The following is a 13,928-nucleotide window of genomic DNA, read 5'->3' as shown; positions in this document are numbered from 1 at the left end:
ACTCATGCAAGGCTGTTTCTTAAAGAAAATGAGAAAAGCCACATGCATAAGTCAAAAAAGGGGAAATCGGGGAGACAAATCAAGAAACATGGTCACTTTTGGGATTTCTTGACCTCATAAACCATCAGATCTCATCGGAGAGCTACACCGCACTAGCCTACACTACACTACCTGTGAAGGTGCGCTCCCTCTCCTTCCCTCCCTGGTGCTTCTTGCCTGCAGACGCCTCATCCTCCACGCTGGCCACGTAGTCCAGCAGTCGTGACACAAGCATCACCACCCAGCTGATCATGGGGACGTCCAACACACCTGCCGCACACACAGACACACACTCATAGGCTGCTGGTTGAGTCCATGGTCCAGGGAGGCCGGTGTTGGTGCTGGGGCCAGGGAGCCCCCCAGCCCCCCATCCCTGCTGCCAGCCCCAGCCCAGGGACCCTCCGGCTAGCCCACCTTCAGTCCTGCGCTGGGTAGCCGACCGGGGCTGCTGTAGTGGGGACAGCAAGCTGTCCAGCAGGTTGAGCAGCCCCTCCAGCACACCGCTGTTGCTTAGGGATCTTTGACCGATGCAGGACAGGAGCATGAAGACTCTGAGGGAGGACACAGAGGACACGGTCAATCTCCGGAAACATGGTAAAACACAAAAATCGATGGGTCTGGATGGGTGCATCTGATACATTCAAACCCATTAGTATCTTCACGTGACACACACTTATCTTTATGGAATCCAATTTCAAACGGGCAGTAGTCGGTTTATGTTGTGTCCAAGGAGCTACAGTTTGTCAGTGTGGTGTAATCAATCTAAATAAAGGACTGAAGTGGATCGTAGGGCTGGGAATTGCCAGGGACCTCACAATACGATATTATGGTGATACTTAAGTGCCGATACAACACGCATTGCGATTTTCACAATTCTTTATGCATTGCGATTCGATTTTGTGATTTTACTGCGATTCGGTGTTCCAAACATATTGCTCACCATATGTCTGCTTCAGAGGGACAAGAGAGCGCCACGAGAAAATGAGTTTTGATCAGCCAAAGTGCTGAGAAAACAAATTGGCTCCATATTTAAAAAGACAGAGAAGAAGCTATGAAGGAAAAATCCTGGAGATTTGATGCAGGTAGAGCAAACCAGCGCAAAAATAATATTGCGATATTGTCAAAATGACACATCGTCAAAAACAATATCCCGATATGGAACTAATGGATTTTTCCCTGCATCACTAGTGGATAGATATAGCTCCTCAGACGAATCGTAAAAGCCCACCTGTCCTGGGGGAAGATGAGCAGCTGCTCGGAGTTGTACAGTTCCTGCAGGACGTTGGAGAGGAACTGGCCCCACCAGCGCTCCCCTCCACACAGCTGCACCAACAGCAGACCAGCGTGCAGACGGATCTTGGGCGTGCCACTAATGCACAGGTGCTTGAAGAGCTCCTCGCAGGCATGCGCGTGGAACGTGCTCTGCAGAACGGACGGGACTGCGTGCCCTAGAGGGAAGAACAAGGAGAGTGAGCATAATAGAACACAAGGAGCAAGTGAGAGGTGGAGGTCAAATGAGAGACAGGGAAAGCTGGAGGGGGAGAAAAACAGATCCGCTGAGAAGGTAAGTTAAATAATGGAGGGGAAATCGCAACAGAGCGGTAAAAAACAAGTGACGGCCCAAAACATTTAATAGCAAAATGCACTTGACTAAATCAAATAGCCTTCAACAGTAAAAAACTAAATCATTCAGTTACTATCCTAGAAAAGGGGTTTCATATGACAAGAAAACCCCAGTCTTTTAAATAGCAACTCTTCACTTCAGAGAGAAAATAGACATTTAAAGGCTCCTTTCCACTGCTGTAAACAGGGCCCATTGGAATTCACTGAGGGTAGAGACAGTGCAGGTATAAAGCCAGGCAGCACCAGCAGCAAGGGGGGTAATCCATTATTCTCTTTCACGAGAGGAGACTCATGAAACTGTACGACGAGCTGCTAGGGAGCATCAGTGGAAATTTGATAGGTGAGAGAAGGAGATTGTTAAGCACACTTAACAGCGCCGTGGGCTTTCGGGTTAACTTTGAACAACTTTAAAAAGAGAGTTATCAAAGTGCAACTTTTTCCAAGGAGACCATACAGAATGGCTTGTGAGAATATGGATAGCAGACATTAAATATGTATGCTTTTTCAATTCAAAAGGCAGTGAGGGCAGAGAAAATGATTGATTCCTAAAAAGATGGGAAAGTTTTTTTTTTAAATTCATTCTTATGTCGCTTGAAATAATTCATGCTCAAAACATGGCTATAACGTCCAAAAAACGCTTTAGGCTTTTGCAAGGGGAAAGCGTACGTATTGAGGTGAGACTCACCAAGCAGATCAGACACAGAAAGACAATACCCGATGTCCTCTGGGGATGTTGTGAGGACAACGGACAATCGGGGTGATATTGGTTTGAAGCTAGGCCAACAGAGATGCATGAATATGGGATAGTCAGAAAAGTAGACCCCCATCCCTGATACAGACCCTGTGGCCCTCCCAGACATCTCACCGTTGTTGGAGTGCAGCAGGCTGAGGAGTGTGTCCAGCAGGTAGCGGATGATGGTTCTCAGCTGCTCGGTGGATGAGTTCTGAATGAGTTCCCGGGGGTCATAAGGTTCCGGCAGGACCTTGCGCCCGGCCCCTAGGGACACGCGGAGTCTCTGAACGGCGTGGTGGGCCAGGTTGAGCTGTAGCTGCAGCTGAATACAGTCCTGGTAGGCCGAAAAGACCCGAGAGTCCTCCTCCACCGCCTTGTCGGGCTTGCGCAGGAAGTACTGGGCATTGTTGGCACTGTTGAGAGGAGGCAGGTCGATGTTCTGGAGTAACGTCTCCAGCCGGTGGCATGCCAGGTTGTACCTAGAGAAAGATGGAGAGTCAACTGGGCATGCAGCTTATGTATACAGTTTTACTATATATTGATTCTGGACTACCGTGGCTATGTCAAGTATGTCACATAAAACCTTTCCTACTTGACTCACTAAATCAGACAATCAGTGAGCAAACTAGTGGGATAGTACGACCTCTGACCTGCACTGGATGTCCTCCTGCAGGGCAACCATCATGGCCAGGTGCTGGTGCACGTCAGGCTGGCTGGCCGCCTCACACTCCCCCCTCAGGGGGTCGTGCATCAGCTTCAGCTCGCTCTCCCATGGCAGGATGTAGGTGTGGCCATAGTAGAAGCCCAATGGGATCTTGGCCCGGGCGTTGGTGCTGCCATAACGCCCAATCACCGTGATCTGTTGGGCGTAGGTGGGTGGGATTGACAGGAGGACAGGTTAAGGTGTGGAGAAATGGTTGCTGTTAAGCACAGTGATTTTCTCACAGAAACCTCACCAAAACAAACAAACAAAATAAAAAGATATTTCTCTTCGGCGACCTTGGAGTTCAGATATTTACTCTAACCTGTGAAATGGGGGGGACAAAAGAAATCTTCAGAGATAATGCACCAAATGCCACTGACCTTCATGAAGCGGCAGACAGGGGGTGGCAACAGGTCGTGGAGGATGAGGGAGTGGGTGCTGATATCCGTGGCCACTACCAGCCTGCGTCCATCCACCTCCTCCCCCAGCGTCCAGATGTCGATGGACAGAGAGGCCAGGTCCCCACAGGTGGGGATCAGAGCGTCGGTCAGCAGCACGGGGCGACCGAAGTCAAGCGTCACAAACCTCCGCGCTCCTGGGACAAGAGGAGATATTTACACACACACAGACACACACGAGCTCACCTAAACAACTTGGTTACACACCAAATGAATCCCCGTTTGTCATCTACTTGTGATATATCCTTTTGAGTTTAAAACTGTTGACCAAGTCAAAGAGACACAAAAAAAAGGTAAGTGTACTTACCAGAGTGCATGCGCTCGATAATGATGGACTGTTGCGGAGGAGGCTGGAGGAAGTGAGAGGCTTGAGAGATGACCAAAGCCAGACCGCTGCCCATCGGATTCTGGAACAAACACAGACGCTTTTCAGTCAAAACAGGTAGTAAAAAAACCTATTTGAACTATTTTTGAATCATTTGACACAAAGTAACAAAAATCCCTTGGCGTTCATGTAAAACATAACTGCTGTGTTATGAGCTATTGAGAGTTGTCCATGTTACTGACCGGCTTGGCTTTCTGGCTGTTCTTGTTGTGTGCGGCCAGGTTTACGGGCGGTGGATCCATCATGGAGCCGGGGAAGAGCTGGGCCAACTCCACACTGATGGCTGCCGACACCGCCTCGTTGGGCGGGGTGAGCGGGGGCGTCATGAACAGCGGGGTGGTCTTGGGCGTCGGGGGGATGACGTCAGAGGGGTGGATGAAGAAGCCGGGGGTGCTGGAAGGCACAGAGTTGTGGATGGGCCCTACGCCGGAGGCCGCAGCTGCTGCTGACGTGGTCTGGTGCAACTTTGCCTCCAGCTTGGCCTTCTGTTCCGAACACACAGGATTACTACTCGGCTAACAGGAAATAGTCAACACACGGCTACATGAGGTCTGACATAGGATCTTCGTATACGTGCGTATTGGTAAATAAGGGCTTAGATAAGACTGTATGCATGCGCATGTGTGAGTACATGATTGTATGTCTGTGCCTTTGTGCAAGCATATGGGCGTGCATACAGGTGTCGGGACGTGTCGGTGTCACTACGGGTGCTGGAGTCCCTGACCTGTTGCTGCAGTTTGAGCAGCTGCTGCTGTTTCTCCTGGAGCACCTGCAGCTGCTGCTCTGCAGACACCATGGCGTGGGACAGCGACTGCAGAGCCACCTGGGCGGCAGAGCTCAGTGCCGTGGACGCCTCGCCCACCGTGCCCGCCGACAGGCCACCCACTGCTGGGGTCACCCCAAATGTACTCACTGGGAGGAGAGGGCAAAGGTCAGGAGCATCACTCAAAAAATCCCTGAGGAAGAAACGCGACGATGCCCGTGTTTAATGTTTCCGTTTCTGGATGTTAAAAAGGCGAGTAGGGTACCTGTGAACATGCTTGCGTCGTCCCTCTCCACCCTGGTTCCGTCACTGGTGGAGATACAGGTAAAGTGCAGTGGCTCCACCTCCAAGAGCCCGGTGAGGGCCGTGAAGCTGCCCTCGGCCGCCGCACAGCTGCTTACCTTACCGTTCCCTGCAAGAGACACAGACACACACACAAAGTACAGCCCAGACCAACGTTTATTTCCCTGATAGTTCTTGAAGGGATGGGATAGGTGTAAGCAATAAGGTAGAACGTGGTGCAGACCTGAGAGAATTTCAGAAAGGTCAATCTCGTCAGACTGGACGCCGATGCTGCTGTTGAAGGCATTCTTACAGGAGGAGCCGCTGACTTCCAGGTCAAACAGCACTGGGTCGAAGGGGGAACTGTACAGGCCGTATCTGGGGAGGAGAGACACGGTACAGAGCATTACAATAGAAAGAGGCAAGCTGGGTTCAACAGAAAGTAACTTTTATGGTAGTCTAATCACAACATGACCGCTAGTTCTTTTTGGTTTCTTTAGGTCCTGATTGGGGGGTATGGACACTACAGGGTGAAAAGGCCTACCTGGTCTGTAGCAAAGCCTCCAGGGGAGTGAGGCGGTCCTGCAGTTGCCGGGAGACTGCTGTGAGCAGAGAGGCACAGGCCGTGCTGCAGCCTGCCAGGTCCTCATCCTTCACATAGTTCAGCAGCACAAAGTACCAGAACACCGACCCTGAGAGTGAGAGAGAGAGAGAGACTCAAGACACATGCCTTACAAAACCACACACTTCCAAAACAATGCTGCTGACAATGCAGAAGCCCTCTATCCACGCTCAGAGATAAAATTGTGGAAAATTATACTTACCACCTGTTGCTGCTGCAGGCAAGTAAGGCATATTGTCCAGCAGAGCCTTCAGTAGACCCATGCCAAAGCCCTGCTGACTGGGTTCCCCTTTTCCATTGCTGATGATGCAAAAACAAGTTACAAAAAGTGCACACCTACCACATCGCACAAGCATCGACAAGAGTATGAAAGAGTACGGGTCACGAAACAAAGTCGCAGCATTCATGAAAAGCCTAACTCACCTAATACAAAGTGCAAGAAAGCGGGCGCATTTGTGGGCTATACTCCGTCCAGCCTCAAAAAAGCACACCCGCACAATGTCGGTTAGCCGTTTCCTTGTTTTCGTCAGCATAGCCTCCTTTCCTTCTCTCAGGCTGGAAGGAAAACAAACAGAAAATGTTGATACGTGACCAAACACAGCAGTGCTCCCTGCATGAGAATGATGATAATATCTCATCTCAGAGCCATATACATGCGCTAAAGGAACAACGGAAGGACACGTCGTTGGAGGCCCTTCTAAATATCTGTCTAACAAAGGGGCAATTCATCAAAAATCGGTCGCCATTTAAGTGTTCTCACAGGCAATGTGGTAACAAAAATTAGATTGATATATTTAGCTGCATAATATTTAGAAGTTGTCCTTTTAGGGATTCGAAAAAAAGATTCTGCTAAATACTAACTCCTGTTTGTATAAGCAGGTAGCATAGCTAGCCATAAATATAAATCTGTGATGGAAGTTGATGCAGTTTTTATGTGTAACGCAGTTGATTGGTGACGATGACGAACTGTATTGGGGTTGACATTCATACAAGCATTATACTCTGATTTTTACCCTAACATAGCGTTAAATACACAAACAATAGCCTAAAAGTATGCTAATTTTGAGGGGTGTCAATGAGGAGAGTCTGGATCCATCTCCCATTGGTGGGGGGGTACGTGCGTGGCATGTCCATTATTTTGGTCGAATTCCAATGGTTTCTTTACTGCATGTAAAGAGTAGATAGACCTCAGAATCCCTATGAATTTCGCATCCCACTTTCATCCTCTTAGCCCCACCTGCAGGGTCCGTTGGAATAGACTCCAGCCAGCCAGCAGAGGCAGTCCAGGATAAGGCTCTGGGAGTGCTCTGTGCCAGGGCCCTCATCTTCCCGCTTACACAGCCCGTTCAACAGCTTCTCATGGAAATCTGGGAACTGCAGCATGGCACAGCGCTGGACTCTGGAGTAGACAGACAAACAGAAGGATCAGTTAGTTCTCATGACATAACATTTTTTTACTACAATAGTGTAACGAGTATCAAAACATGTCGGTTCTCGTAATATAAAACAAACGCTATCCGTCACATGCTTTATAAACAACAGGTATGGACTACCAGTGAAATGCTTACTTACGGGCCCTTCCCAACAATGCAGAGAGAAAGAAAATAGAGAAATAATAGAAAAGTAAAACAGGTAATAAAAGTAATAGATACACAATAAGTAACGATAACGTTGCTGGTACCCCTTATATATATATATATATATAAGGGGTACCAGTACCGAGTCTGTGTGTAGCGTTACGAGGTAATTGAGGTAGATATGTACATACACTGAGTGTACAAAACATTAAGGACACCTGCTCTTACAGACTGACCAGGTAAATCTAGGTGTAAGCTATGAACCCTTACTGATTTCAATTGTTAAAACCACTTCAAATCAGTGTAGATGAAGGGGAGAGGACGGGATAAATTATGATTTGCAAGCCTTGAGACATGGATTGTGTATGTGTGCCATTCAGACGTTGAATGGTTAAGACAAGACGGGATAAGGTTGCAGGTGCCAGGCACACCGGTTTGTGTCAAGAACTGTAACGCCGCTGGGTTTTTCACACTCAACAGTTTCCCGTGTGCGTCAAAAACAGTCCACCCAGCCAACTTGACACAACTGTGGTAAACACTGGAGTCAACATGGGCCAGCGTCCCTGTGGAACGCTTGACACCTTGTAGAGTCCATGCCCCAACGGATTGAGACTGTTCTGAGGGCAAAAGGGAGGGTGCAACTCAATATTAGGAAGGTGTCCTTAAAGTTTTCTACTCTCAGTGTTTAACTAGGAATAAAGTGACAGATCGTAAACAGTAGCAGCAGCACATGTGATGAGTCAAAAATGCGAGTGCAAAAAAGGTCAAAGCAGGTAGTCCGGGTCGATATTTGTTTAACTAGTTAGATAACTATTTAACAGTCTTATGGCTTGGGAGAAGAAGCTGTTCAGGGTCCTGTTGGTTCCAATCCTTGGTGCACCGGTACCCCTTGCCGTGCAGTAGCAGAGAGAACAGTCTATGACTTGGGTGGCTGGAGTCTGACATTTTTTGGGCCTTCCTCTGACACCGCCAGGTAGAGGTCCTGGATGGTAGGGAGCTCGGCCCCAGTGATGTACTTGGTCGAACGCACTACCCTCTGTAGCGCCTTGCGGTCGGATGCCAAGCAGTTGCCATAACAAGTGTTAATGCAGCCAGTCAGGATGCTCTCAATGGTGCAGAGGTAGAACTTCGTGGATCTGAGGGCCCATGCAAAATATATTCAAAGAAGCATTGTTGTGCCCTCACCACGACTGTGTTGGGGTGTTTGGATCATGATAGATCCTCTGTGATGTTTACACCGAGGAACTTGAAGGTCTTCGACCCGCTCCACTGCAGCCCTGTCCGTGTGAATGGGGGAGCGCTCGGCTCTCCGTTTCCTGTATTCCATGATCAGCTCCTTTGTCCTGGCACCAGATTGCCGTCTCATCGTCGGCGATCTGGCCTACCACTGTCGTGTCGTCGGCAAACTTAATCGTGGGTGAACAGGGAGTACAGGAGAGGACTAAGCACACACCCAGTGTTGAGGGTCAGCGTGGCGGATGTGTCGTTGCCTGCCCTCACCACCTAGGATCCAGTTGAGGGAGGTGTCAGTACCAGGGTCCTTAGCTTAGTGATGAACTTGGAGGGCACAATGGCATTGAACGCTGAGCTGTAGTCAATGAAAAGCATTGTCACGTAGGTGTTCCTTTTGTCGAAGCGGGAAAGGGCAGCGTGGAGTGCAATTGAGAATGCATCATCTGTGGATCTGTTGGAGCGGTAAGCGAATTGGAGTGGTGTCCAGAGTGTCTGGATGATGGGGTTTAATGTGAGCCATAACCAGCCTTTCAAAGCATTTCATGAGTACAGATGTGAGTGCTACGGGGCGATAGTCATTTAGACAGGTTACCTTGGCATTCTTGGGCACAGGGACTATGGTGGTCTGCTTGAAATGTATGTAGGTATTACAAACTGGGAGAGGTTGAAAATGTCAGTGAAGACACTTGCCATTTGGTCAGTGCATGCTCTGAGTATATACAGTGCAAGGTGAGAAAATAAAGCATTTGATTGAAGTGTTGGGATTCTACAATAGTTAAGTGTTTTGGTGACACAAAGGCACTAAGGAAAGCGCCAAACCTTTCTTTTGGTATGGACGTCTTCTTAAACCTTCTGATTGTGACGGACACCTCCTGGAGAAGGTCGCACCCTCGGAGGTTGTCAGGTTTCTTCGACTGAGCTGGAGAATCTGCTTTGGAAGTAGAGGCCTTTTCCTAAATGGGAGAGACAACCTATTTAAAAGAAACGGATAACAGTACGACACCAGAGGGGACCAAATTCTAGAGCTATAAACTAATGGAAAGAAAATGTCCTCCTTCAAGAATGGGATGTTGCTGGTATGAGGAAGCCACATCAGAGCAATTTGACACCTTCAACTTTTCACTGAGAACCTGGCAATGGCACTACTCTCCCACCAGATGGAGACAAAGGAGAAGGCTACAGTCAAGGCTATTCATCCAATCAACTTACACAACTCCATTACACAACTGCACCGTCAGTCAGAAATGCCTCAGGTGTGCAAAGAAAGACTCCCGAAATAAACAGCTTTGATGTAAAATTGCATTTGTTTTCCCAATGGTTTGCCCTCTGCACCTTGGTGGCCTGTGCCCTCTGCAGCAGGGTGGAGAGGGAATGGCCCTTGCTGCTCTGGGGCTTGGCAACGGGCATCCTCATCACCGGCCTGGGACTCTCCTCCATGCCCTTGTCGCTCACTGCCTTGATGTGCACCAGGAACGAGCGGTACTTGCCCCCGGCCATGCCTGCAGGGAGGGGGACAAACCAGCAGAAACACCACTGAAAAAAATCTAACATACAATACAATACGTACATAGACAGGGGGGAGAGGATTCACAGCAAAAAGTTCTGAGGAAACAAATGGCCATCAAATCAAATCTTATTGGTCACATGCAATAACATCTGCTAACCATGTGTGAGTGTAGCTTCAAGTTCCGACAGTGCAGCAATATCTAACAATTCCACAACTACCTAATACACACAAATCTAACTAAAGGAATGGAATAAGAATATACATTTAAATATACGGATGAGCAATGACAGAGCTGCATAGGCAAGGTGCAATAGATCAAATCCAGTATATACATATGAGATGAGTGGCGTTTTTATTAAAAGTGGCATTATTAAAGTGACTAGTCATCCATTTATTAAAGTGGCCAATGATTTCAAGTCTGTATGATTTCTTCAATGTGATTCGATGTTGCAGATACTGTTACCTTTGACCAGCTTGGGGCTGGTGAGGCTAAGCATCCCAGCGTGGCCTGAGAGGTCCAGACCACTGGCCAACCACACAGGACCACACAAGATATCCTCCTTATGGTCCTCTAGGAAGGTGCACAGCCTGGAGCCTGGACGGGGTAAGAGCAATGTGATGAAACCTCTGCTTGGTTCCTGAGGAACCCCTCGGATAGCTGCGTTACCCTCAGAATCACCAGTAACGCTAATCATACACAATCTGGCGACGCAACTCACAATAATCAAGTGTCGAACACCGGCAGAGGAAAATACATCGGGTGTCTACCAACGCTGGCTGCCTGCCCCTGCAGCTCCCTACCTGGTGTCTCTTCGATGTCCATGAACTGGATGTCGTCTGTGAAGTCGTGCATAAGCGGCTGTCCGTTCCTCTCCCCGTTGGCATGGAGAACATGGGACAGGGGGAAGGAGATCTGTCTGTCAACTGCCGTCTCTGGAGAGAAAATGGTATACATTTCTTTTGACTAATTGAGAGACGGTAGGCAGCAGAGGCAGACACGGACGTCTACGAATAAGACTAAAATGTGATGTCATGCATGATCATAAATGATATGGTCAACATTTCCCTGCAAAAGGCTAGTTTCTCTACGGTAACCAGTCCTCCTGTTCATAGTATATGTTCCAGATACTGTCTTGTCAAAATTAGCCAAGGCAACAGAGATCGTGGTGAGTGTCCTCACCATTGACCTTGCCCAGACCTGGGGCCTTGTTCTTCAGCAGGGTGATCTGGATCTGAGGAATGTTAGTGATGTTGGCATTCATGACGAACTTGAAGTCCACGTGGCCCACCATACAGGCCTTGGGAAGGACCAGTTCAAACACATGCTCGTCCCAGCTGGAGCTACAACCCACAAGGAAAACATGGCCGCATTATTCACCTACACAAATAAGATTCTACTTTCTAGTCTTTAAAAGTCAACATATCCTAGGCTAATTTTGTTTTCTATAGGAGCTTGAGAGGTTATGTCAACATAGAAGTTCAACGTTAAAAAAGGAACATGTGGATGTCGTCCTCAATGAGGAATTCCTAGTGTGTGAGAACATACAAAATGTGCAGCCATTATCAAATAGCGTGTTTATGTATTAATGTGTGTGGCATTTGCGGACAAGAGAAATGCCTCAGTGACTAAGTGCACACACCCCTTAAGTATTCTACCCACACCCATACCCACCCTGTCACGCCCACACGTCCGTACCTGTCGCTCTGCAGCTTCCAGGTGCGTGTGTGCTGGGCGGCGTCTCCATGGTGCTGCTGGTGCAGATGCTGGGGGTGGCGGCGCTGCTGCTGCTCCTGCTGCACCTCCACCCAGCAGGGCGGCACCGTGGCCGAGAAGCGCGGCGTCAGCGTCTCGAAGCGTGTCAGCTCCACCAGCGACGTCAGGCTCTCCACGGCCAACGCTTGGTCCACCAGGAGGTCAACTCCTTACAGGGAGAGGAGGTTGGCAGAGTAAAAAATTAAATAAAAATCGCAGGATGTAAAGAACTTGATTGTGATCGAGGCTTTTTCACTGTCGGGACAGTATCATGTTGTCTATCAACATGTGCTTTCAATGGAAAGAAGGTTCCAATAAGCGACTCAGTTTTCTCACCACCTATTAAATAACCAACGAAGGTGAAAATGAGGGATGCAGACAGTTATTGAATGAGCAGAGATGTGAAGCGTAACGGAGTCTACATCTCCTACCTGTGATCCCTGGGCTCGAGGGGTTGGACGAGGGCTTGGTCCCCTCCAACAGCTGTTCAGACCCTTTAGAAAGGGGGCCATCGACAAAAATGTCGGCGTCATCTATATCGTCACACACACCTCCAATTTGAAGGAAGTGAAGTTCTCCACCTGGGGGGGGGGGGTTAGATGACAGTGGTAAGACTGAAAACATTCTAAATATGAAAGAGATTCAAAAGTTACAGGTCCAAGAAGTAGGCTGAGAAAGTGGCCACCGACAACTGTCTCTTTGTTCTACCAAAGAGGAAAAGAAATTCCCCTTGAAAATCACTCATGCCTGCTACAAAATAAATCTCTCTATATATTTTCAAATCATATTACAACTTGTTTCTTTTCCGCTTGCGTTGAAAGCCAGCCTGCAGCACAGACTGGAAAACAGCTTGGTGGACCAGACCGCGATACAAATGTTCATAGACAAATCTGACTCAGGGGGAAAAATTGAATATAAACTTCGGTAGCAGCCCATCCCCCATCCCTACACCAAAATACCAGCCTCCAGGACTCGCTCAATGTCAGCCACACACAGACGGCGTCGCAGGTTACTTTTCTGCAGTCGTTTTCATTGTTGTATCATACATACTAAACGCATATCCAGATGTTGTGAGATGCATTACAACTATTAAAAACTGTAAAACATGATCTGCACCATTAAAACCTGGGGAATAGATATTTCTAGCCTAGATTGTGGAGCCGTCCTCACCTTTAGTGCAAGCGCAAAGGCGGTCAGTCCCGGAGCAGTAGGTGACTGCGACGAAAGGGTCAATCTCATCCACTATCCCGTCCTTCTTGGGCGGCTCCACTTTGGCCAGGACCTCCAAAGTGGACAGGTCCAGGATCATGATGTACCCTGCCTGAGTGGTGACCACCAGGTGGCCCAGTCCGACCACGTCCGCCTGCTTCACCTTGGTGCTGCTGGGAGCAGCTGTGCTGCTAGTACCAGTCCCTGGCCCACACCCGTGGCCGCAGCCGTTTTTAAGCCCACGCCGATGCGTCTCCTCCGGGGCCTCCTCGCTGTCGTCCTCCCTCCCGTCCAGCACGTCTGGCGGAAGCAGGATGAGGGAGGTGACGGCGTCCCGGGGGTCTCTGATGTGCTGCACCTTGACAGGCTCCTCCTCCAGAGTGACAATGCGGGTGGAGTAGTTGAGCTTGTAAAGGGCCAGATAGCCCCCACCGCCACAGCCTCCCAGGGGCCTGGACGGCTGTTGTCGCTGGTCAGGGGGGGGCAGGATGAGTGGGGTCTGAGGGGGAGAGGCGGAGGGAAGGGCCTCGTGGCCGTTGGCCAGTGTGGGCAGGGGCTGGAGCTCTCCCTTACGGCGGCTGCAGAGGGCTGAATGGAGGCGGTTAAGGTTGTTGAGGGCCTCCACCTGGTTGATGGCGCTGAGAGACTCCACGGAGCAGGGCTGTAGCCCCACCAGCAAGTGCACGCCGTCTGAACAGGGTGTGACGGAGTCCACGTAGAGGTTCTCTTCCTCCAGCTGCTTGGGCAGCCGCAGACACTGCACCAGGGCTCCCGGCCGCGGCGCAAGCGAGCTCCACTTGTCCCCGTCCAGGGCGGCTAGGTTTGCGGCAGCATCTGCAAACTGCTGGATGTAGGTGATGGGCGGGTCCTGGAGCAGCAGCTGCTCATGAGTGTCGAACTCCATCTCGATGATCTGCGGCACGGAGAAGCCCTCCTCGTGCAGCCCCTTGCTCATCAGATTGTTCATTTGGGCAAACACCTTGCCCGACGACTTCTCGTCCGACTCCTTGATGCTGTAGAGCAAGAGCACAGGCATCGTCC

General features: G+C 49.5%; 1 protein-coding gene across 22 annotated transcripts in view; it reads right to left on the bottom strand.

Moving 5' to 3' along the window:
* LOC112254114 (baculoviral IAP repeat-containing protein 6) overlaps positions 1-13,928 on the bottom strand; it is a 136,564-nt gene that overhangs the window by 91,122 nt on the left and 31,514 nt on the right. For 13 of the 22 annotated variants that reach the window (XM_024426356.2, XM_024426412.2, XM_024426459.2 and 10 more), the window contains exons 10-31: positions 12,849-13,928; positions 12,110-12,259; positions 11,598-11,847; positions 11,106-11,266; positions 10,727-10,858; positions 10,389-10,520; positions 9,751-9,917; positions 9,238-9,371; positions 6,846-7,007; positions 6,032-6,163; positions 5,811-5,908; positions 5,531-5,678; positions 5,231-5,364; positions 4,970-5,116; positions 4,666-4,853; positions 4,124-4,426; positions 3,864-3,963; positions 3,479-3,693; positions 3,046-3,254; positions 2,528-2,874; positions 1,268-1,487; positions 172-590 (exon numbers count right to left, since the gene is read on the bottom strand). The exon at positions 12,849-13,928 is cut by the window's right edge and continues 438 nt beyond it. In XM_024426356.2, coding sequence (XP_024282124.1) covers positions 172-590; positions 1,268-1,487; positions 2,528-2,874; positions 3,046-3,254; positions 3,479-3,693; positions 3,864-3,963; positions 4,124-4,426; positions 4,666-4,853; positions 4,970-5,116; positions 5,231-5,364; positions 5,531-5,678; positions 5,811-5,908; positions 6,032-6,163; positions 6,846-7,007; positions 9,238-9,371; positions 9,751-9,917; positions 10,389-10,520; positions 10,727-10,858; positions 11,106-11,266; positions 11,598-11,847; positions 12,110-12,259; positions 12,849-13,928 — 5,028 coding nt within the window. The remainder of the gene's footprint in view (positions 1-171; positions 591-1,267; positions 1,488-2,527; positions 2,875-3,045; positions 3,255-3,478; positions 3,694-3,863; positions 3,964-4,123; positions 4,427-4,665; positions 4,854-4,969; positions 5,117-5,230; positions 5,365-5,530; positions 5,679-5,810; positions 5,909-6,031; positions 6,164-6,845; positions 7,008-9,237; positions 9,372-9,750; positions 9,918-10,388; positions 10,521-10,726; positions 10,859-11,105; positions 11,267-11,597; positions 11,848-12,109; positions 12,260-12,848) is intronic. The other 9 variants (XM_024426505.2, XM_024426513.2, XM_042323607.1 and 6 more) reach the window with 6 other exon arrangements.

Source organism: Oncorhynchus tshawytscha, linkage group LG01 (genome assembly GCF_018296145.1).
Source record: "Oncorhynchus tshawytscha isolate Ot180627B linkage group LG01, Otsh_v2.0, whole genome shotgun sequence".
Taxonomy (NCBI): domain Eukaryota; kingdom Metazoa; phylum Chordata; class Actinopteri; order Salmoniformes; family Salmonidae; genus Oncorhynchus; species Oncorhynchus tshawytscha.
The sequence above is the reverse complement of the archived record's forward strand: the minus strand, read 5'-3'. Positions and strand labels throughout refer to the sequence as shown.